At 42.0% G+C, this 22,056-nt stretch overlaps 1 protein-coding gene and 1 non-coding gene across 2 annotated transcripts; one reads left to right on the top strand and one right to left on the bottom strand.

The window, feature by feature from the left end:
• Window positions 1–86: 86 nt before the first annotated feature.
• On the top strand, window positions 87–6,905 carry fhdc3 (FH2 domain containing 3). The gene is made up of 12 exons (XM_018691502.2): window positions 87–510; window positions 1,453–2,006; window positions 2,320–2,381; window positions 3,619–3,721; window positions 3,915–4,000; window positions 4,150–4,250; window positions 4,380–4,450; window positions 4,577–4,684; window positions 4,811–4,881; window positions 4,989–5,106; window positions 5,244–5,408; window positions 5,604–6,905. Exons 2-12 carry the CDS (start codon window positions 1,512–1,514, stop codon window positions 6,666–6,668), a joined length of 2,445 nt encoding a protein of 814 aa, XP_018547018.1. The 5' UTR covers window positions 87–510; window positions 1,453–1,511; the 3' UTR covers window positions 6,669–6,905.
• Window positions 6,906–9,205: 2,300 nt separating this feature from the next.
• On the bottom strand, window positions 9,206–9,277 carry trnaw-cca (transfer RNA tryptophan (anticodon CCA)). Its single transcript has one exon. It is a non-coding gene; the product is annotated as a tRNA-Trp (tRNA).
• Between the last annotated feature and the right edge of the window lie 12,779 nt (window positions 9,278–22,056).

Raw genomic sequence — 22,056 nt, 5'->3', positions numbered from 1 at the left:
CTGTTGTCTAATTTGTGTTGTACTGTAGGCTATAGTGAAAACACTGAAATCTCTTTTATCAAACTTCTCTCATGTAATTAAATTCTCCTGTTTGATAATGGCAACAACTGGAACCCTAACAGAAGTTCTCCATCCAATATTACTAATAGTTTTTGAATAAGCAGACATTTCACACAGTGTAGTTGTGTTGTTAAATTTGTACATATATAAATATATATCTAGTTCTTTGCCTTTATTTCTATCTATAGCAATAAAAGACATGGTAGCATTTGTATTCACATATATTCATACAACGCTACTCTCAATTTTACCTGAACTTATCCAGAATACCCATGTTTTTTCTTACCTCTCCCCAAAAGGGCGTTCCCGTACCTGTAAAGCTGAGTTTGATTGGTGGAGGCCTGTTCTGCACCTGTGACTGCTGTTTGTGAGGCAGGCTGACTACAGCAGTCTGTAGAAGCACGAGGCGACACCGGAGTGAGGATTTGACAGCTACAATTGAAAAACACGGTGAGTCAAATTAATGAGTAACTGTGCTTTTGTAACAGCTCGGAGTCTATTAAAACGCCATAGTACGTTTTATTGTGTATTTGTTAAGTCAGGAACATGTTTTGTTGTTTTCCAAGGATGTGATTGTATGTCAAGAACTGACAGCGAAATTGTCGCAACGAAAATGTCAAATTAACGATTGCTCGTTTGTCGGAAAAGGCACAGACATATTCTAACAACTTTGAGTATATTTTCAGAGTCTTCTGTGTCAACTTTAATATTCGGCATAAGAATATTCCACCAAATAGGGTGTTTTTAAGTATAATCACATTTAATTGCAGTTGGTTTGCCTGTTAAAACAGCTACCCTCCACGACAATAAACAGCGCAGCAAACGGTGTAAGACTCAATTTTAGAGTAACGCTGAAATGTGTGAGTATGTTGTTTGCTGGATGGCATCTGTGCCGAATACACCACTAGGCTCTAATAAGCAAAATAAGGTATAATTCAGTTTATGCAAGGCATTGTCCTGTGCTGTGAAGAGGGAAGCATTAAATAGTGAGATTTTCTCAATGACGTTCCGTGTTATACACTAAAGAACAACAAGGGGAGGGAATATAAATATGGAGCAAATGTTATTCTATTGTATAGAAGAAAAGGGGAAGGCAAAACAACAAAATGTCTTTCTGTGAGTGTGGTGAGTAAAGAAGTGGTGGCACAGTACTGACAAACTTCAGCATTTGCCATTTTTGACAGGTCACTCAATGTTGCTAAAATGCAATAGCCTCCACAGTGAAAAATATGACTCTTATTAACAATGAGAAAACTTTGCATTTGGAACAGATTGTTCCTGATGATTTTATAAAGAATAAATAGAATATCAGAGCACATAGTTTCATGTTCCACACTAATCACATTGTTTGTCAAAAACAGCAATTTATGGATTTATACTGTATTTCCTCAGATCTGAGTGGCCAGCAGTGGGATACTTCCATCCATCATCTTTGGATTTGAGAGATTCAGATGGAGGGAGTGCTGATTTTAAAATCTGCATCTCCTCCCAACTGTTCCTCTCAGGGCTTGTCTCCTCCTTTGCCTCTGGATGCTCAGGAAGATTCAGATCTCCAAGCATCCTCTGGTGGGTCTTCCCCCACCATGTGTGTTACGACTGCACCACCACCACCACCTCCTCCTCCTCCTCCTCCTCCTCCTCCTCCTCCTCCTCTTCCTCTTCCTCCTCCCCCCCCTCCTCCTCTTCTGACCGCCGCTCCTTTTGGCTCTCGTAATGTCCAGAGAAGATCCATGAAAAAACTGAACTGGGACACCATCCCCAGCCAGCGTGTCCTGGGAAAACTGAATGTTTGGACATCGAAGCGGCCTCAGAGGGACCTGGTGCTGGATATTCGGAGCATGGAGGAGCTGTTTAGTCACGTAGACAAACGGCCGTCGCTACGCAGTTCAAGGGTCATGGGTCTGAAGAAGTGTGACGGCATGGACCTGTTTCCGCAGGAGCCTCAGGTAAACTGGGGTTGCACTTCAGTCACATCTGGAACTTAGTTAGATAAAACAATAGCTGATTTCCAGAAACTGATGTCGTTTTTATGGACATGTAACCTCAAACAAAAGTCACATGCTAGGGAAGTAATGAACGCACAAATAGGAAGTGATTTTTAAAAGTTCCATACCAATTATATCATCAGTGAGGAACTGCTAAAGTAAAACAGTGTTCAGGAGTGTTTTTGCTTCCTCAAAGACAATGAGAATTACAATATTGAGTATGGACTTGTTTCATCAAAACAGTATGAATGCTTTTTGTTGCTTTTCTCTTCAGGTCACAATCCTTGACTCTAAAAAGAGCATGAATATTGGAATCTTCCTGAGACATTTCAAGAGGTAAGGTCAAAGCTGAAGTAAAATCTAAAAGAGGGAATGATATTGCAAATAAATCTCTAAAAATGAGTATGATCCATGCTATAGAGCAACCTACTGCATGGAGAAGAAAACACATAACAAGAACTAAGTGGACTCCAGTAGTCAGAGCAAGGTGCTTTCGTGTCAAACACAGAGGCAAAAATACGGATCTTGATGCGTGAACCACTTCCACTTTGCTAATCATTACCCAACCGACAGGCTCTTTATCTCAGTGGAACATATTCAAATACATGGAAATGCCCTTTTAAGCATCATTTGAGAGCATTTAGTAGCAACACATTTATTTTGACAATTATGACTCATTTACCACTGTTGTCATTGGGTTTACTTTCCACAGCTACTTCTTTCCAAGTAGTTGAGTCAGTGGCTTTGTGCTCACTGGAGCCCCAAGGGCAATGATGGGCTCTGTGTGGAGAGATTTTAGTGCCTAAATCAAACGGGATCTTTTCATCTAGTTTCAAGTTCAGTAGAAAGTTTCACATTCTGCACTGATAAATTGCCTCTTCAGCGCTGGAGCCAGTTTCTGCGTCTGACACTTATCAAGATGATGTCACTCTCAGTCCAAAGTTCACTCAGCTGTCACTTTGAATACCAAATGCACTCAGTGTGTGTCAGCAGCTACCTCCTGCAATAATGTTGCTTTAGCACCTTAGTCAAATCCAAATTGCGTCAGCCTCTGTGTGTAAGTGATGAAAGTGCTCTTGATGAGGTATTTGAAGTCATATGCTGGACACTGTGTGAATTGTTTTATGTAAAGTGTGATGTGCTGATTGATGTCAACAGGCATTCCAAGGAGTAGATGAGCACATTTATTTTTTCAGCTCCACAAATGTGCATGTCAAAAATGAAATCTGTAACTTAGCAGAAGATCTGAATGTAGGCTGCTGACTAAGAGCTTGCAATAAGCTACTAAATTAATATTACTATTTTCGTGGCATCTATATCATGCAGCCAGTGGTCTAAACTGTGGTCTGCAATGCAAAAGCCACATGAAATACAAAACTAAAACAGAGCATGATGCTCACTGTAATTAATAACCTCAAGCAGGTTTTAAATCTGAATGAATGAAATGAATAGAAACCAGCAGCAGCCTGGGAGGTAGGGAAGCAAATCATGTGATTTAGCAGGACTTATAGTGTCTGATAAGTTATGGTGAGTTATGGCATCTTTTATTGTTGTCTTTTGTCTCCATCTGCAGGCCAGTGACAGAAATGGTACAGGACATTTGTCAGGGGAACTGGCTCAGATTTGGAACAGGCAAACTAAAAGAGCTTTGTAAACTGCTACCAGAGGAAAATGAGGTAATAACAGCTCGACTCTTCTCATCTTTCTGCTTTGGTTGTTTATGCATGAAGTAAGCCTAAAGAACATGTAAATACCTTGGAATAAGAAATACTGTAAGACCAGGTATTATCCTGTGACATATTTAGAATTCATTCATTCATAGGGAATAATAACAAAAATGCATCACTGGTTGTTGCATCAAACTCACAGGTGAAGCAGCTGCTGTCCTTCAGTGGGAACCTCTCTGTGTTACCTGAGGCCGACCAGTTCATGGTGCAGCTGGTCAAAGTGCCGGGGTGAGACTGGAGTTTTCTAGATAGATTTTTTTTTTGGTAACTCAAACATTTATGAAATATTCAAAAATATTTGATTGCCTCTTAGTTAAAGAATTGTTCTTTTCCTGATCAGTAATGGTGCAGTAATCAGCAGTTTTCTTTGGCTTTAGCTACGAAGAACGCCTGAAAACGATGGTGCTGAGAGAGGAATTCTTTCCTCTTATGGAGGAGGTGAAGAACTGTGTTGCTGTCATGACCAAAGCAGCTAATGGTAAGATTTCACACACTTCCACCAAAGCTCCTGACAATATTAACTTGGTCTATTTTACACCATCTAGCTTCCATTTGATGTTTATATTAAGGTTCTTTGTCTCCATCTCATTTTCCTCTCTCCTCTTAGAGCTGTTGGACTGTGATGACCTCCACTCAGTCATTCGGCTGGTATTAAAAGCTGGGAATTACATGAACGCTGTTGGTATTTTTCTTTTCTTTTCAATTATGTTTTTATTTCCTACACTAATGCACTTAAGTTTGAAGACCTTTTACTCAGAATTTATTATACTGATGAATGGACACTTCAAATGACTTATTATTCAGGGTGGTTACAGTGCCAATGCCATTGGCTTCAGGATGACCTCTCTGCTCAAGCTGGCAGACACCAAGGCCAACAAGCCTGGCATGAACCTCATGCACTATGTTGCCAAGGTGAGGAATGCTGGGATGGACAGATGCTCACAGAAGAAAGTATTTGTGAAATTACAAAAAAGCATTCTGTCAATTCACTGAACAGTTATGTAACTGACTGTCTCCTCCTTTGTCTTCCACCCACAGCAAGCAGAGGACATTGATACTGAGTTGCTGACTTTTCCCAGCCAGCTTGAACACATCGGGATGGCAGCAAGGTGGCTATCTTTAATTTACTGATAATCTCTTTGGTCATTTAACAGTCAATTCAAATATTGTCACACATATTTCAATTAAAAACTAAAAATGTTACTCAATACCACAGAATTTGTAAAGAGGAGGTGGTCACAGACTTCGAGAGAGAGGTGAAGAAGATCAAGGAAGTGAAACTGTACAGCAGCAGACAGTCCGGCCTCTTACAACAGATGGAAACGTTCCTCATAGTAAGGTTTTCCCTTGTTGATTGACCTTAATTGTGCAAAAGCACCAAGATGTAGAACAACAGCACAAACCGAGCTTGTGAATATTTTCTTGCTTTGGATCCCTCATCTTTATACACTTTTATGTTTTACATTTTCAGCGGGCTGATGCCAAGCTGGCCGACATAGAAGCATCTCTCCAGGAGCTAAATTCTCTGAGCAATGCTGTTGCTGAGTACTTCTGTGAAGACCCAGCTACCTTCAAACTGGAAGAGTGCTGCTCCATCTTTAATTCATTTTGCAAGCGGTTTGATACAGCTGTACGGGTAAGAATAGAAAGAATTTATGGAATATACTGCGTCACTGGGAAAAATTTGTGTTTAAGGGATGCTCTCTAAGCATTATGAGCATTCCCAAGTTTTAAAGGAACCTTTAATTGTTGACTACTTTGACAAGCTCTGTCCTACCGTCCCTTTTTGTGAAATCTTCCTTGAATATATCCTCTTTGTACCTGGCTGTAGGAGAACCGAGAGCGAGAGGCAGCAGAGCAGAGGCGCAAGCGGAAGGAGAGCATGCGCATTGCAGCCAAACGACACTCCACAGTGTCGGGCCCAGGACCCGAGCCTGACCGGGACTCGTCCAGCTTGGAGTCAGCCTTACACAGCTTTCTGTCCACCGTTCCAGAGGGATTAGCCAGATGCAGGAGGAGCCTGTTGACCCCAATCGAAGGATCCCCCAGTGACCACGGCTCTCAGACTGCTCCATCAGCAGAAAAAAATGAGTCTTCGCCCTGTTCTACACAGGAGAGGCCTGACAAGAAACAAGCCAAACTGCAGACCGAGGATGAACAACCAGAAAACAAAGAGGAAGCTGAGAGGATGCGTGAGATAAGTCGGAAGGTATTTCGCTACCAAAACAGCAGAAGTAGCCTCGATGGGGACAGAGTTTCAGGCACTCCTCGCCGCTCAGAGAGAGCGCAAGACACTCCAGCTACTCCAAGCACCCCTCGGCCTAGAACCAGAGACTACTTCTTTGCCAACAACAATGGGGATGTGGGCTCTCCGTGGACAATCCTGAGCCCCTTTACCTGTTCCCAAAGAAACATCCCACATCGGAACAGACAAGCACACCAACAAAGACTTTCTACAACATCTGGTGGAGAAGACCTTGATGATGGAGTCTGGGAGAGTGATGAAGGCAATCATCCTCCCAATCTTGCCAACCGGGACAGTCTAACATCTCCATCTGGTGGTTCTGCGTCTCTTCCCGAGTGCACCCATCAGAGACCTCTGTCGCAGGGTCCTCCACCAATCCTCAGATCTGCTTCCATGGATGAAACTAGGCGATCTCCTGCTTCTGCCTTTCGGCTGGGAGACTTGTTCCAAAGGTCATACTCCTCTAGCTCAAGGACAGAAAATATGGGAGAAGAAGTCCCCGGAGTGTTTCCATTGCATCGCAGGAAGGCAAGGAATCACGTAGAGGGGCAAGTGAGCAGCTCTGGGTTGATATCCTTCTTCAGGCGCATTGGAGGCAGAAGTAAACCTGGTGATGTGGAAGAACAAAACTTCAAAGGCTCTAATAGTTGATTAAAAATTTTATTTAGAGACAGAAACCAAGCTTTGTCATTTTTTGTGTTTTAAATTGTTAAAATTAGTTTGTCTTTTTTTTTCACTGTCATGGTTTTACCCAAGGCAACTAAGGACTTGCTTTGAACTGTGAAGGCTTTGATTTTTGGAAGTCAAACCACGTTCAAAAATCCTAAGATATTTCTTTCTTTTTTTGTCTTTTTGTCCACAATAAAGGATAACATTCTACCTTTTTAATTACTTATATATGGAATATGCCCATAACGTAACCTTACATTTACTGTTATCTGCTGATGTTCAGGTTGAAATGTCTCCTCATCAACCCTTGTCATGAAATCCTTGGAAATCTGACTGGTGCAATGTCTCCTTAGTGACGCCTGCTCAGTTTCCAGTACTTGCCTTTCACTTCATCTATTATTTCTTCTCTCTGTCAGTCTGGCCTGAAGGCAGTTGTTCAGGTAGCAAAGAAGTTTGGCTTCTGACCTTGAGGCTTTCAGCACTGTAAGTATGTACACTGAGACAACCACAAAGACACATCCAGATTTGTAATTTACACCATAGGTGTAGGGACAAGTGCAGAAATGACAAGAAAATCTACTTTGAATAGGACACATTGTTGTTGATGAACCCACACTGGGTATTTCCAGCCCCCCCTTGGCTTCTAGATGGTCTGTCCACCACCACTGTGCCACCCTGGTGTCTCTGCTCGGGCAGTGGCTGAGATTTTGGACAGAAAGAGACATTTTGTTGTGTTACTTGGGCAACAGGGTTTGCTCATACCCATTTCATTTGAGCTCTTGCAGTGTAATAATACTCTCTTGAACAAGCTGTTCAATACAGGCTCCTTTCTGACTGTTCTGTTGTCCTCCCACATCCAACCCTCCCACTGGCGCATATTCAATGGGGACATTTGCAGTCGCCTGGCATTTCAAATCAGGGGGCAGAATGAACAGAATAGAAGAAGGAATTTGGGAAGTATAAGGGCAGGTTTTTAAGAAATGGAGCGACTACAAGACAATGAAGAATAAGCCTTTTCTCTTAGCTATATGTGGTTGCTCAAAGCAAGGCCTTGCAGACAACCACAGATAACAGTCTAGTACTTGGAGTGCTACGTTAGCGGCCACTGACCCGCTTGATGTCAAATGAGAGCTCAGGAGTACAATCAAGCCATTGTGGTATTATGTTGAGTGCTGCAGAGGACCATCTCATGTGAGTCAGCTCCTGAGGACATGAGGTGACCCGTTGTCCCCGCCAAGTTACACTCTCACCAGGGCTGTCCTAATCTACCGTGTACTCTGTGTGTGTGTGTGTGTGTGTGTGTGTTTGTGTAAGTGAAAGATGAGAAACTGGCATGAATAGAGAGGAGAAAAGGGGGTGGTGTGGGGGGGGGGGGGGGACTTGGACCAAATGACACAGAGGGAGTGAGACTTGCAAGTTGTATTGTGAGGGAGCATTTAAGCAGAGAAGAGCATGTGAGAGGACAGAGGAGGCCAGTATCTTAAAGACACAGAGAAAACACAAAAGGGAGACTGTACAGGACTTGGAGATGAAAAGGAACAAAGTGAAGCCTGAATAGTGACAATCTTGGATATTTTTTTAATGTGGGAACTGGCAACTGGACCAAAAAGGTACATTAATATTGAACACGTTTTCTCAAGGATGCATGAAATCAGTTCAGCTATGAAATATGTTTTATCAAGTAAAAGCATTGCTCTAAGTGATATACTTGCATGTTTTTACCTGTGCTTTTCCATCTACCTTTAACATGGAGGCCCAGAGCATAAAGCACTGAAGCAAACAGTCTTTTAGAAAAAGTCTTGTTTAAAAAAGTCCCTCCAAAATGAAATTCTCTGCTCTTTATTAACGTGACAAAAGATAACACTGCGCCACATCTGTGGTGGTTGCTTGTGCTGTAAAAGTTAATCCACCATAGCAGCTATGGGCATCAGACTGTTTACGAGTGTTGTAATCAGATTTGAGGTTGGAGAAGAAAAACCGTGAAGAATCCACTCGTGATGCGCTGAGATGTGTTTCCAGAGTTTCATTTTAAATCACATTGTAGGTTTTCAGCTCAGCCTACATTTTAACTTTATTAAAGTGTACACTCCTGTGAGGGGAATGTGAATGTTGACCTATAGACTACTCAGTGGGAGACACTGTCAGACATGATTCCTCAAACTGTGTGTGTGAGACTTTTTTTTTTTTTTAAGGTTTCACTGAACTATTGATTTGAACTTGCATTGATAGGTATTGGTTAAGTATATCTATCTATGCTCCTGTGAATGAATAATTACATTTCTAGGAATTGTAAATAAAAATGAGTGATCTGTGGTTTAAGGAAAAGGGCAAACCTTAATGTAATATGGACTATAATTTTAAAATTTAAGATATTGGTGTTCACAGCTGAGACGTGATACTGTAAATACACCAGACAGGTCGCTTTCACACGTTATTTTCTTATATAGTCAGTTCTGCATCACTGTATTATAAATTTCGCTTTTGTGGATAAATTCCAAATTTTCAGTTTTAGAAAGAAATGACCCCGACGTGATTTGAACACGCAACCTTCTGATCTGGAGTCAGACGCGCTACCGTTGCGCCACGAGGTCATCTGAAGAAGACAGAAGGGACCACTGATGATGTAGCGGCTTTGGTTATTTCTGTCCGTTTTCCGTGTAGTCCCGGATGTATGCATGTGCATGAAATGTTTGTCTTTTCCGTCGTCAGCTTTTGCGCGCACCAACCGTTTCTTTGTGTTTCTCGTCGCTGTCGCCTTATTTGGCTTTTACGCGCGGCTCCGTCTTAATTTTCACAGTAAAGAAGAGCAAGAGGTGAGAACACGGCGCTGCTTTGTCATTTTATCTGCACGGTATTTAAGTTTATATGTCCCTTAAGTCCCATCCAGTAAAACGTTTAGTGTTGTAGGTGAGTTTGTCCTCAACCAGCCACTAGATGGTGCAATTCAACAGAGATTTTTACACAGAGCAAAGAGCCATGGAGGCCCTCAAAAACTAATACTTTGTCCTCCAAAGATGTGAGTAAGTTAAGTAATAAGTTCAATTTCAACTAAAGTGATGTCATTTAAAGAAGAGTGTGTGACCTGTTTGTAGACAATTCAAGAGGACCTGACTGTAAATGAATCTGTGATAATGTGAAAAAACAAAAGATATTCCCTGCACATGTTATATATCCATGTTCTCAATTTGTAATTCAGTTGATTTAGGTTTGACAGGTCTGTGTGTTAATTCCAGCTTTTGTCTGTTTAGGAAAGAAGAGGAGCATCTGGAGAATCTAGGGCGTTTACCTGCTAACCTTCATTAGTGACCAGCCTGTTCATAGCAAAATGGATGGGTAAGTGCACACATCAGATGTAAAAGTCTGCGGTGTTTGTTTGCACACATTTTGCATTGTCTGTAGTTCCACCCTGGCTATATAAAATGGTAAAGATGAAGCTGAGTACCCTCTCTAACTGTTCCAGCACTCTGTAGCTCCCTCGCAGTCACAGGGTTGTTGTCATCGAGGTAACATAAAACAGTCATTATATTCATCAGTCACCTTTAAATAGGGTTGATGTTATTGTCCCTCCTGCCCCTGCTGTAGCTGATGTGATTAGGATGCATGCTGTTCTCTGTCTGCACTGATGAGATGGATTTAAACGTCAGGGAGTTGGAGCAGTTCGGGCCACACTGATTGGCCAGATTGGTGAACGTATAATATGAGAATGCTGTGTTATCATCCAGTTGTCTTTGTTTCATTGCTTCTATCGCACCAAAACCAGATTTCCTTTCTCTCAATCAGAATTATCCAGCAGATATTCATGGTATCTGGACAGTGAGGTGGAGGCATGAGGTTCAGTCTGATTTTTTACACATCTCTTAGACTATTTTGCAGGAAATCAGCTATTTGCTGTTGTTCCCAGAGTAATGCTTGTGCTTTATGGCCTGTGGTTGATTTGGTTAAGTTAGCTTGAGGCTAATTTATTTTTCACCCATCAGCAAGGTGTGTGCCTGTCAGTCTGCGTTTGTTTTGTTACTGGACAACACAAAGAAGATGTCACAGTTTCTATTCTTACTGTCAGGAAACAGAATAATAATACATCCAGCTCATACAGCCTCCCCCACACGCCTTGCTGCTGCTGCAGCAGCCAAAGCTCCATCACTGCTTGATTCTTAAGCGACTCTCCCACAACTAATACCCATCTGACCACATTCACAAGGGCTTAGCCCAATTTAAAAATCTATCTAAGATACAATCTACCAGTTAGTTGAAAGTCTGTCCTCAACACAGCTAATGAAAGATTTTTGAGCAGAGATTTTGTGACAAAAGGCATTCTGTTACCTTCACTGTAGCTGAGCAGGGACATATGATTATTAAAACTTTTTACCACCTCTTTAAAGAGGTAAACATTCATGTTTTAGTTTAGTTTTGTCTAGACGTCATATTTCTGCTTACCATTTTCCCAAAAGCATGCTAGATTAAGAAACTTATTCCTTACCTTCCAGATCCCCACTGTTTTCCAGTCATTTCAGTATGATAATCAACCTAGACAGACTTCCTTAAAACAGATATCACCATTAATACTGTGCTGTATATGTTTTTTCTTCTTAATGTCAAAGTGCATTAGATCTGGAGCCACTGTTTGTCATCTAGTTTTCAGATTAATGAATGCATTGACACAAAGCTAACTCTCAAATCCTGGTCCTGAATGTTTTATCAAATATGATTTGAATAGTCAATGTAAAACCTTCGCTAATTTCAAATTCTCTGCATATCAATTTTTATACCATTCACTGACAGTAGTGTCTGTCTGTGTGTTAGGAGGTCACTCGGATAACTTGGGGTATGTTTTAGAAAATGGTTATTGATTAAAACCACCTTTTCATTACAATAGTATCCCCACAGTGTGCTTCTGAATGCAGACCATGTAGATTCTGTATGGGCTGTAATCACAATGAGCATGAGAGGATCTGTTTTTCACACATTGGACATACTGTTGTATGTTTAAATATATAATATTATATTTGATGATTAATCTTCTTGCAGTATTTCCCATGCAGTTTCTTGGAGACATAGGAAATGAATAGACCTTTTCTCTCCTGTCAAAAAATAGTTTGTCTACTTGCTGAGTCAAAAGCTTGTCTATACCTGGAGGGTTTTCTAGACCTGCGCGGAGACCAGCTTTTATGATTTGCAGGTCAGGGATGAGAAGCTAACTGGACTGTTTCAAAGAGAGGGAGAGAGAGAGAGAGAGAGAGAGAGAGAGAGAGAGAGAGAGAGAGAGAGAGAGGAGAGGAGAGAGAGGAGAGAGAGAGAGAGGGAGAGAGAGAGAGAGAGGAGAGAGAGGAGAGAGAGGAGAGAGAGAGAGAGAGAGAGAGAGAGAGAGAGAGAGAGAGAGAGGAGAGAGAGAGAGAGAGGAGAGAGAGAGAGAGAGGAGAGAGAGAGGAGAGAGAAGGAGAGAGAGAGGGAGAGAGAGAGAGGGAGAGAGAGAGAGAGGGAGAGAGAGAGAGAGAGAGAAGGAGAGAGAAGCAGCCATCTGCGTGTTCTGCTGCACTGGATGCAGTCTCCATGGCAACATGGTGCTCCCGCAGCAAAATCCTGGGAAGATGGTTTGGTCGCCCCCACCACCACCACCTTCCCTTGCGCATGCACACAAGTGCTCCACACACACTTGAGACGAGGACGGTGCTCATGCCTCCACTGCCCATACACACACATACACACACAGATCCTTTAAACTCCATTACCACAGTTTTCCTGACAGTATATTTCACATCTCTACCACCATATGTTCTCCACAGCTGTAGTTATTAGACAAAAACAATAATCATATTGTCAGTTATCCTTGGGAAGAACTTGAAGTCCCTAAACATCCATTTACTTTCTCAATTCAGTCTCTGTCACTCAGTTCTCACTCTCTCTATCTGCCTTTTATATACCACTCCATCAACAACGGCATCGCCCCTTTTAAAGCTGAGCTCCACATTTGTCATTCTTTCCAGCCATGAATTCCCAGCAGGATTTGGTCATTTATCTCTCTTGTTCCTCGCCCTGCACCTCCACTCTGTTTGTGAGGAGGGTAGTAAAACAGTGACAGACTGGGCTGCCTTTTCTTTTTATCACTTCTCTCATATGAAGCATTGCCAGTTTTCAGTTTGATAGTTTGAGCATTTCACATTATCCTGACACACAGAATAAAAAAAGAGAGAGAGACAAGATAGGTGAGGGAGAGTGAGGGTAGCAGTTGAAAAAATGCTGTCTCTTTGTTGCCATATCCCCTCCGCTCTGCTCATGTCTCACACCATTGGACAATCCAGCCCCCTCCCATTTTCACACCAGCCAGTCAGCTTGTACAATCTCTCTGTATCTCTTGCCTCCTAAGCGCCTCTCTCTCCCTCTCCCTCTCCCTCTCTCTCTCGCTCTCCCTCCCTCAGTCACTTTCCCTCCCGCTAGCACACACATACATGCAGTTAAAGCCAGATCCTGATCACACACATACACACACACGCCCTGTTCCTGCCTGCCTCGCTAGACTCCCTGCATGAGGTGCTTTTCGCCTTGGCGATGTCTGGTTTTGTGGACAGATATCGCTCCCACTGGAGGAGAGCGCACTGAAACTTCCTTGTACCTCTCTTCTTTCATCTGTCAGGAATCTGCTGTAAGTAAATCTTTTCGCCACGACACTCGCTCTCATCCTTGCTCTTTCATGCCATCCCCACTACAGTACGTGCCAGCACTCATTCCTTCATCCTCCACTATTTCCATCCCACACCTTTCTCTCCTTGGTTAGCGAGGGTGCAAGCCTTCCCTCCTCTCATGTCTTCCCCTCCCTCTCTCTCCACTCCATCACTCTCTCCTGTTTCACCTCCCTCCCAGTGGTGGACGCATACACCCTATGTTGTCTGTATGCAAAATAATGCTGCAGGCCATTTGCTGGCCTCTGATGGGTTTGTGCTGTGCAGCATAACCTGAAAATATTTCCTGCTTGTGTATGTGAGGCCCCCTCTGTGAGGCTGACCTGACCGTGATAATAGATGAGCGGAGAGATGAGCTGCAGTTGTCTGTGCTGGATAGGTGGTTTGGTGATATTTTAATGTGACTGCAGACTCAAAACATAAATTTGAGGCTTGATGCAGTGTGTATTTAAAAAGCAGCGAGTTTGTATAGAGGATGTAATAATGCAGAGAAGATCTTGTTTTACTGAAGAAATTTAAATGTTAAACATTTTTTTTAAATACAAAAGGATGCACCAGTTTGATATTATTCACTACAATCTATATTATAAATTGTGCTATTTCTCACCATCACAGTCAGGTGACAACCTTGTGTCACCATGTTTTGTGATTTTTACAGTTTCAGATTACATGCATTAAGTAGATTTAGCAAACTCTTCAGAACTATTTGGATTATAATCATGCGTTGACATCAAGCTTAAAAAAGTGTCAGTAAAATGGATTTCAGCCCCTCACTTTGGTCTCATTATATCTGTTCTACTTGATGATGCTGGAAGCAGAACCTCACTTTGTCCTTAAGCATATGCTTCGAATGGAAGTCTAACAAGACAAGACACTGAGGGACTCGGTAGATGACCACAACAGAGGTGTGCTCTCTTGTACGTGCAAGTGTAGAAAGGCTGGGATGTTGGACAAGGACGTTTTTTAAAGGGTTGAAATGGTGATCCAGGGGCACCTCTGGTCGCTGTGGGGGAAGTGGAGGCTGGAATGTCCAGCTGGCATGGGAGGAATGTCACCGGAGCTGCATGGGAGGGGTGAGAGCTGAGAGGCGAGGAGGGATGCAAACTCAACGGTGAAAATACGCTGAATGATTAACTGAGTGGTTGCCAGTACTGTAACTACCGGATTTTCTGCCCCATTTCTGTCACAACTGTCAAATGCGCCCTCTGATGTGTTAATGTTGACGTGTTGATGCTGATATTGTCAGAGAGATGTCCTGGGGCTTAGATTATGAGCTCACTTGATGCAAATGCTGAACCAGGTATCCTTTAACAAACAGTGTAGCTTTCCATAAAAGGAAAGATGTGCAGCCATTTTTGTATTCTATTTATACATTAGAGTAGTTGAAATCATTACTCTTGCATCCAGCTGGCTTCTCTTGTCATGAGTCTTGATATACACACATACTGGATACTATACCTTTCTGTAAATTACTGAGAAATAATTGTCTGTACTTGGCCCCTCATACCTTACAGTTGCATCTAGCACCACGACAAGTGATAACCCTGTTAGTTGTGACAGTTGTAACCTGTGTGTGTGTGTTTCTGTGTGTATAAGTGTGTGTTAAAGGTGTGCTTCTCTAAGGTGATTCCGTTGCCATGGGAAACAGCAACAGATATCTCTCTCCCACTCCGCGCGGTCAAGCAAATGTTTATGCAAGTCCAAGTTTATGTAAATGTGCTTCTTTATGCTGCTTTGATATGAACCCATCAGAGAGGAGGAAAGGTCCTGATGCAAACTTGTACTTTGGCACAGAATCAAAGAAGTACAGCAAAAACTCATTAATTTTAAGTTTTAACTTTGTGAAGTCTGAGGAAGAGAAATGTTGTGAGCAAAGTCTTAAAGCTGGAGGGTTTCCTCTGAGAGATGTAACAACTTTAGCAGGGGAGTTCTGTAAGAATCTGGTCAGGTTAATTGTTGTTACCCTCTGCTGTAAAAACTGTGATGGCTAATATAGCTTTAATGACATTTTTATTTTAGTTTAGTTTTTTCCTGAAGTTAAAACTTCTGACAGCATGCAAGACTCAGCCATCACTTTGTCTGATGGATTATAGTCATGTGGAAGTGACATATGTTATTAGTGGGTTGTTTGCTCTATGCTGTGGTATCAGTGTCTATGTGCAATATATTTTATAGCACAACTTTTACCACAGACAATGTGTGCACTTTTATGTTAATTTTATGCCTCACTTGAATACACACTTTTTTCCTTTGGGACAAAAAATATGATGACTGTTAGTGAGTGGCATCAGAGTGAGTTCATGTTCTGGATGTGGGTATTTAGGTTTTCCAAAGCATATTCAACCGTATTTAGTTTGTACTGTTGGGGGGGGGGGGATGTGGTGAAAGCTTAGTGACTGAGCTGAGAGATGCACTCATGTCATGTGGGATATATTTAGACAGTTCCCCCAGGGGGTCTCAGTAATAGCACTGACCATATTATGCCTTTTCTTGAGCATTTCATATAACGTCAGTATATAAAACTGCAACAAATCCTTGTACCCTGTTTGTTACATTTCTAAATTCAGTCAAACATCAAACAAGAGATGGTTCCTTTTTTCAGAGTGATTTGACATTTACAACAACTATACATTTCAATACAATGCACCAAAAAGGACTAGATGCACACTTCTTATCCTTGTTACAAGCTCTGATTTCAGGGGCAAAAGAAGACGATGTTCAGCATAACAATTAGCATTGTATAGCACCGGCATTTTCGTGTTTCTAACAGTAGAAAGGAAAGGCTGTTGTTCTATATAAATACAACTGGAGGATAGATTAGTTACAGTCACTGATGTGTTAAAACAATGCTACTGATGCTCCTGTGGTCACTGTCCTGATAGTAATCCTTGAACCAGTCATGTGTTGGTTCATTACTTCTTGAAGGACAGACAGCCTCCCAGATATAGGCACTGTACGGTATGCATGCCAAGTGCTCGGTTTCTGTATATAAACAAATAATAATAACCATGAAACTGAATTCTCCCTGCTGAATACCACTCTGTCCAGCTGTGTGTTTAAGGCTAAAGCACAACATGAACGCAGTGCATTGAGAAGTACACAGGCAAATAAGGTTAGATGAACAAAAAGCTTGTAATTTAGCCATTTACTGTGGATTAATGATTTTGTAGTGCATTAGTGTCTGAATGCTATTCTGGGGTCAAATTAAAACCATAATACTGCTTGTAATCAGCTTTAATCAAACCTCTGTACTTGAAAATCACAAACACACCCCTTCACCGTTTTGTAAGTGCAGCCCCTCTTAACTAAATTCTGTCTGTGTACGGCAAAGTCCTGATGTCCTTGTTGTCCGTATGCTCTTTTTTTTCCACCAACATGCTTCTGTGGTAATGATGTGCCGGCTAGAGTTGTGTGCACCTGCGTGTCTGCGTGTGTTCATGTGTGCTGAAGTGCGAGCCGTGAGTTAATATGTTGATACAGGCGGTTCCTGTGACACATTCCTGCCCAGCTTGGCTCAGATCAGGCAAGCTGATAATTTTAGCTGTGCTTATGTCAGTCAGGCCCGCTGCCTGCAGGACAGTGAGGAGAAGGTTAGGTACCACTCCTTGACATTCGTCATCCAGTACATCATCATTCCCAGAGGACTATACATGATAAATGTGTGTGTTGTAATGTGTTAGTCAGCAGATAGGCCTCCCTTTTTTTCTGCCCTGCTGTCGTAGCAGCAGTCTGGTGTTTCACTGACTGCAAGGCAAACAGCAGTGAACTTGGCATCACAAAAGTGTGGACAATCCGATGAAAAAAAAAACATTTGTGAAGGCTTTGTTATTCAGTTTGTGTTGAGATGGTGTCAGAGAGGTGTTATTTTGTCCAACAGACAAAATCCTGGCTCTCCTGGTTCATGTGCAGAGGTTGACAGACTTGCAAATCGTAAATCCGCTGACCTATCAGCATGACAAATAAATGATGGAATTTCTAATCCCCTTAAGTAAATGAATTTCCACCCCGTTAGGACCCACAGGATTTTTTGTGGTGTCTGTTTAAAATGAGCAGCACCGGGGGGAAAAAAGCAAAGCTAGCAGACTTTCACAATGTGGTGCAACTATTCTGCTACTTATAACCAGAGAGTAAGAAAAACCAAAACTCCAGGTCATGTTACATAAAAAATAGATTTTATCTCTGACATCTTTTGCCGTGTTTGGCTCTGGTGTGTGTGTTTCTGCAATATGAAAGACATGGGAGCAAAATGCCCATGGCTAAGTGATTTTTTTCCCTCTGTTGTGATTGGTGTGCTTGTTTTCTGGATATTTGGCTCTTACATAAACCACATTTTGACCTTTTTTTTTCTAAAGGCTAAAAGCACCTCGAGTGATGACAAACATCTAAACTTCCCACACAACCAAACAGATAAACACTCTCACAAAGACATAGAAGGTCTGTTAAACTTCAACCCACCTGAAACATAACTGTGGTTCTGTTGAGCCATGTGACATGGAACTAACTGTTTATGTTAATATATGTTTAGCTCAGGGCGTCTATTCCCTCAGTTATTTAAAGAAACAAATTATTTCAGGATCAGCTCCTCTACCCCGTGGCACATGCTCTGCTTTCAGTGAAACAATTCTCTCTGCTGGGAGAGGAGAGGGAGAGGTTCGAGTAGAGGAAGAAAGGGGATGAAGAATATTTGAATATGCACTTTAAAATGTGGATTCTACTCTGTTTATTTCTCCTAATTACACTGATCTTCCACAGGCTTTTAACTGGCCACACAAACTCTGCTAATGTTCAGTGTAAAACACATGCAAGGATAATTAATGTCAATGTCAAGTGAGTTTGTTTGATATTCATAATTCAGTTCAAATTAGACCAGAGAGAAACTGCCTTTTTTTCCCCCCAGTTTTGGTCTGATATGAAAAGACAGGGATGTGATAGTATGTGATAGAGTGTGTGCACACACTGACTCTGCATCGTGTACTCCACGAGATGTAACGGAGCCTGTATCTCTCTGTATCTGAGCTGCTCTTGTATCTATATCTCAAGGCTCAGTGGAGTTGAGCTGCTGTTCTGATGTTTGCCTTGATGTTATTCATGTCAAGAGTCTCTTGATAAAGTTCGTTTTGCAACAGAGTGAATATGAGCGGAGATGTGATGCTTTTATGACTGCGGCGGTTGCAGTCACAGAAACTAATGTTGTTTTCGGTTAATTTCAGTGGTGTGAAGACTGGAATTGGCTCAACGAGTTTTATTATTTACTATTACACTATGTTCTTTGGGACACTTTCTTTGTACATTTTCATACTACTACATTTATTCGAAGGCTGTAGCTACTAATTACTTTGCAGGTTTTGCATGCAAAATATGATGTGATGTTCAAACTCAACAGTAATGTACAGCATGTACTGATACTTTGGCCAGGGCTACAATCACAAAAGATGCCTGCTCAGATACCATGTGCAGGTGTGAGAGTCTAACAATAAAAAGAATGTGAGTTATGTCTGTACACTTTCAGGACTTTGTGGAATTGTGGACTTTTAAGGGAACTTTTATTTTTGAATGATATTGACACTTGAGCGGGTGCTTTTTGCCTCCAGTGGTATGTTTTGCATGGATATTTGTGCGAAGTGTGTGAGCACTCGGCATACAATTCACGCTCACGCACCTGCTTTCCCTCAGGCCAGCTGTGGTGTAAAGACAGCTGGGTGGCTGCCACAGCATTTGAAAAGAAACGTCAGTAAAAAATTTTTCAACCCATCAATCAGTCTGTGATTTGTATGTACAGTAGACCTGTTTGTTTACTATGAGTTGCCAGTAACAAGCCTCCTACCTACAATAGTGTATGCACCAATGTCTTTATAGCCCTGTTGTGTGTGTATGATGCGTATGGGGTATTTGCATATTTATACAGAAAAGCAGAGACACTGCACACATGCTGATAATTCTCTTCTAAAGCATCAGCATAAGCATACATGAATGAATGTGAGTGTGCTCACAAATAAAAATCATATGTCTAATATGCACTACATGAATTGGAGAGTTATGGCACCGGGAACAGGGTTGTGTAAATGTTTAGCATGCGGATCCTTCTTGAGTGTTTCTGAGTCATTATTATGCTGGTCATCCGAGGATCCCTGCTCTTTTTCACAGCGTGTGCGCAGCGAGGAGCACGTGCCTGCCAGTGGTGTGAAGGGGATGAGAAGTGATAGCTCTATATATAGAAGTATATGTATGTGGAGGCTTAAGACTGGACTGTGCAGGAGAACGGGGGCTCACGAGCATACTAACGAGGGTTATACAGGCTGGTCCATGCACGCCATGTATTAGCTGTGGGTGTGTATGCTTATATTTATATCTTTATGAGGACCAGATTCAGGTTTAAACTGCTTGAGTGAGGTGTGTGTGTGTGTGTTTTTGTATGTGATTGGTGTAATGTGAGCAGCTAAGGAGGAAAGGGGGAGGTGGGCTATAGTGTGACTCAGACTGAAACAGCTGACTGTGTATATGTGTGTGTGAGAGAGAGAGAGAGGGGGAGGAAGGAATGGTGTCAGGCCTGGAGTTGTCAGGCTCTAACACCATTGTGGTAGCCTCAAGATCTCAGGATCATGCTCTGTTACACAAGAGCCTTCTCGATATGCTGTGTGTGTATGTGTGTGTGAATGTACTGTATATACAGTATCTGGGTGTCCCCTCTTCCTCTTCCTTTTTCTTGACTCCTTTTCCCAATCTTCTCATCCTCCCCCTTCCACATCTGCCTGAGTTGACTTTTTTGGTCATCATGAGGTTTCAGAGCAGCACAGCAGAGAGAGGCAGAGGGACACAACACTGTGTATGGAGAGCTCAAGCAAAAAAAAAACAAGGCATCAGGTGTGTAGCACTGAGTGTGGGCACATTATTGTCTGCGAGCTAGCACAGCAGCACCCTTAACCCCTGTTACTCGCTCTCTCTCTTACAGAAACTTTTCTTGTCACACGCATCTGTCACTATATGTGACTTCCACACATTGCTGAATAAAACAATTCTAACACCAGAGCACCTCAAAAAATCAAAGTACTGTACAACTGAAAAGCTATGTGATTCTGTGAAAGTATAATTCTTTATTCACTGCCTGAAGTGGGTGTGGATTTTCATGTTGGATTCCCTGAGGAACATCGCTATCATTACTGTTACTGTTCTGCCTCTTACTGACCCTGGGGCAGAACTGTTTCTTTTGGTTGTTGTTATTGCACAAGGCACAGAGTTAACTGCTGCAGCGTGTTTGTTTCTACCATTCAGCTCACAATTAAGTTCTCTCAAAGCCTTATATGAACTATATGTTTAGACAAAAACTGCAGTATTCATGAAGAGCTGTAAACCTTTTAACGTTTGACAATATGTGATGAAACACTTACAAATACTTCTTATTTCTATAGCCTTTTTGTGCATCCTCCCAGTCTATTATGTGTACTAGTTTCGGGAGACTCATTGTGGGTGCCACTGGTGGTTCACCTTCCTCCGGTTTAATAACTGCAGGAGTCGTATATTCAGATAAAACTGTTGTTTCAGCAGAAAGCGCAGCACTAAACCAATGATGCTGTCGAGTGCTGCACCGCAGAGATGACAGCAGTCTTTTTCCAAAAATGCTGCCCACGCTGGAGTGATGCATCTGGTGTACTGGTCATGTCAGATACCCTCTCTCTAATTACTTACTGAGGAGCATGAAAGCAAGACGTCCTATTAGATTGTTCTATCCAGCGGAGTTGATTGAGCCTCAGCTGTTGTAACTACTGTCAAGTCCAGCAAGCATTTGACTCATTTGTTTAAAGTTATAAAATCAGTCGTTCCTGCTAAAATCAATGCAAGTTCTTAATAGGCTGCAGCTACATAAAAACATGTCAAACAGTGCCACAGTAATCTGTATGGGGGAGTCAATAAACTTGCTGCAGACGGCTACTGATGTGTCATTCCCGGAGTGGCATTTTCATCCTCTTATCCTTTACTTCCTGTTAAACCCACCACAGCAGTCTGGCCTGTGAGTTTAGGCTGATGGGATTTTGGAAAGGTGTGCGCGTGGGCGTGGATGGAGGAAGCGGAGCCAGAAAGCGAGGGAGGACAGACGACTGGACTCAATCTGCACAGATTAACTGTAGATTGATGTTTTTGTTCAGAAAATCGTCACCTCTTGCTCCAGATTAAACCCTGACCACTTCATAAGGACAGGACGTTTAAGAGATTGGGAACAAAAATTATCCAGTGACAAGACATTTTACTTGAAATTCAGAATGATGATCCCCTTTTCAGCATTAAGGGTTTTTCTTAATCCCTGCATATGTGTAATTTGATACTATAATGCTAGACTTAGAGGCATGTGTTCCAAATTCTCATTTTAAGGTTTTAGAAAGGTGACATCATAAATTATATAACTCTGTGTTGTGTTTGGCTGCCCGGCGTGTGTGTGCATGTGTGTACTTGGCTGGGTAAATGATGACATATTTCTTCAGTAACTGGAGGCCAGATGATCCAAATGTTTTAGATGAGCGTTGCCTGTCAACTGCTGTTTCTGAGCAAGCTGCAGCCAAGACCCGAACCTGCTCCCGGGCCAGATCATCATAGTTTTTCAGAGCGCACAGCATTTCACAAATTAAATAATTACGCAGCAGATTAAGGCATTATGTACAATGTGCTCCTGGAGTCAAGTTGTTGCATTTCCAGCCTTGACAGTT

Source organism: Lates calcarifer, linkage group LG20 (assembly GCF_001640805.2).
Source record: "Lates calcarifer isolate ASB-BC8 linkage group LG20, TLL_Latcal_v3, whole genome shotgun sequence".
Lineage (NCBI taxonomy): Eukaryota > Metazoa > Chordata > Actinopteri > Centropomidae > Lates > Lates calcarifer.
The sequence above is the reverse complement of the archived record's forward strand: the minus strand, read 5'-3'. Positions and strand labels throughout refer to the sequence as shown.

Excerpts from the sequence above, each read along its gene's own strand:
- fhdc3 (XM_018691502.2), top strand. The coding sequence starts at position 1,512 with ATGGAGGGAGTGCTGATTTTAAAATCTGCATCTCCTCCCAACTGTTCC. Across the intron at positions 3,722-3,914 it reads TGCTACCAGAGGAAAATGAG|GTGAAGCAGCTGCTGTCCTT; the intron begins GTAATAACAGCT and ends TCAAACTCACAG. Across the intron at positions 4,685-4,810 it reads TCATGCACTATGTTGCCAAG|CAAGCAGAGGACATTGATAC; the intron begins GTGAGGAATGCT and ends TTCCACCCACAG.